General features: G+C 62.5%; 1 protein-coding gene across 1 annotated transcript in view; it reads right to left on the bottom strand.

Annotated features, from left to right (window-relative positions):
• The window catches only part of LOC103765253 (cadherin EGF LAG seven-pass G-type receptor 2-like), a 22,386-nt gene that overhangs the window by 15,969 nt on the left and 5,014 nt on the right, over nt 1-1,403 (bottom strand). The window contains exon 2 of the mRNA XM_029965881.1: nt 740-1,403. This exon is cut by the window's right edge and continues 8 nt beyond it. Coding sequence (XP_029821741.1) covers nt 740-1,403 — 664 coding nt within the window. The remainder of the gene's footprint in view (nt 1-739) is intronic.

Raw genomic sequence — 1,403 nt, 5'->3', positions numbered from 1 at the left:
TGGGGGGGACAGCGGGGATAGGGAGGCGTGAGGGAGAGGGGGCAGAGGAGAAGGAGGGAGGTGGGGAGATGGAGGAGGAGGAGGTTGAAGGGATAGAAACAAAGGGGAGGAGGGAGGATGGGGATGGAGAAGGGATGGAGGAGAGATGGAGGGGGATGGAGGGATGGAAGGATGGATAAGAGGAGGGAGGGATGGAGGGAGGGATGATGGAAATGAACACCATGAGGAAGGAAAGGATGGAGGAGGGAGGGAGGGAGAAATGGAGGGAGGGAGAAATGGAGGGAGGGAGAAATGGAGGGAGGGAGGGAGATTGAAGAGGAGGTGATGAGGGAAGATGAGGATGGACACCAGGAAGAAGGGATGGATGGATGGATGGATGGATAAGGGGAAGGAGGGAGGGAGGAAAGGAGGGAGGAAGAACGGATGGATGGATGGCAGGATGGAGGGATGAGTGGAGGGATGGATGGATGGATGGATGGATGGATGGATGGATGGATGGATTGATGGACGGATGGACGGATGGAGGAACGGATGGAGGATGAAGGATGGAGGGATGGATGGATGGATGGATGGATGGATTGATGGAGGGATGGATGGATGGAGAACTGGATGGAGGATGAAGGATGGAGGGATGGATGGATGGATGGATGGATGGGGGGATGGATGGATCTAGGGACAGATGCATGGATGGATGGATGGATCTTGGGCTGGACAGAGGACAGAGGATGGCAGAGGCTGCCTGAGGCCCCCGGGCCGGCACTGCTCACCGGTGAAGTCCTCATGGCACTCGCAGGCATAGCCGCCCTCGCGGCTGCGGCAGCGCCCGTGGGCACCGCAGGGGCTGGAGTAGCACAGGTTGATCTCGGTCTCGCAGTAGTCGCCGGTGAAGCCGGGCGGGCAGCGGCAGCGCAGCCCCGGCACGGGTCGGATGGGCCGGAACAAGATGGTGTCGGAGGCCAGGAAGGGCGCGGAGCTGTCGAAGCGCAGCACGGCCACGCAGCGCATGTAGTTTTCGCAGGGCTCGCGCAGGCACACGTTGTCATCGAAGGGCAGCACCCGCTGCGCCGTGGTGGTCGCCAGCAGCGAGCGGTTGAGGTAGAGCCGCTCCTGCAGCTCCTCAGAGGAGAAGAAGCGCGAGGCCGCAGGTGGCGGCAGCAGCGCCGACAAGCTCACGTTGAGGATCCGCGCCGGCCCCACGTCCGTATCTGCCTGGATGTTGAAGAGCACGACGCGGTGCCGGGGGGTGCCCAGCACGGCCGCCACCCCCTCGAGGAAGCGGCCGAGCAGCGGCGACAGGAAGAGCTCCTGAGACATGTCGGCCAAGCGCAGGGTGATGCTGTTGCTGAGCATCTCGTCCGTGATCACCGTCACCCGCAGCACGCACTGCGCGCTGGCGCTGTGCA

Source organism: Manacus vitellinus, unplaced genomic scaffold, assembly GCF_001715985.3.
Source record: "Manacus vitellinus isolate BGI_N305 unplaced genomic scaffold, ASM171598v3 scaffold_121_pilon, whole genome shotgun sequence".
Classification (NCBI taxonomy): Eukaryota; Metazoa; Chordata; class Aves; order Passeriformes; family Pipridae; genus Manacus; species Manacus vitellinus.
Note: the sequence above shows the minus strand (reverse complement) of the source record. Positions and strands in the feature narration are given on the sequence as shown.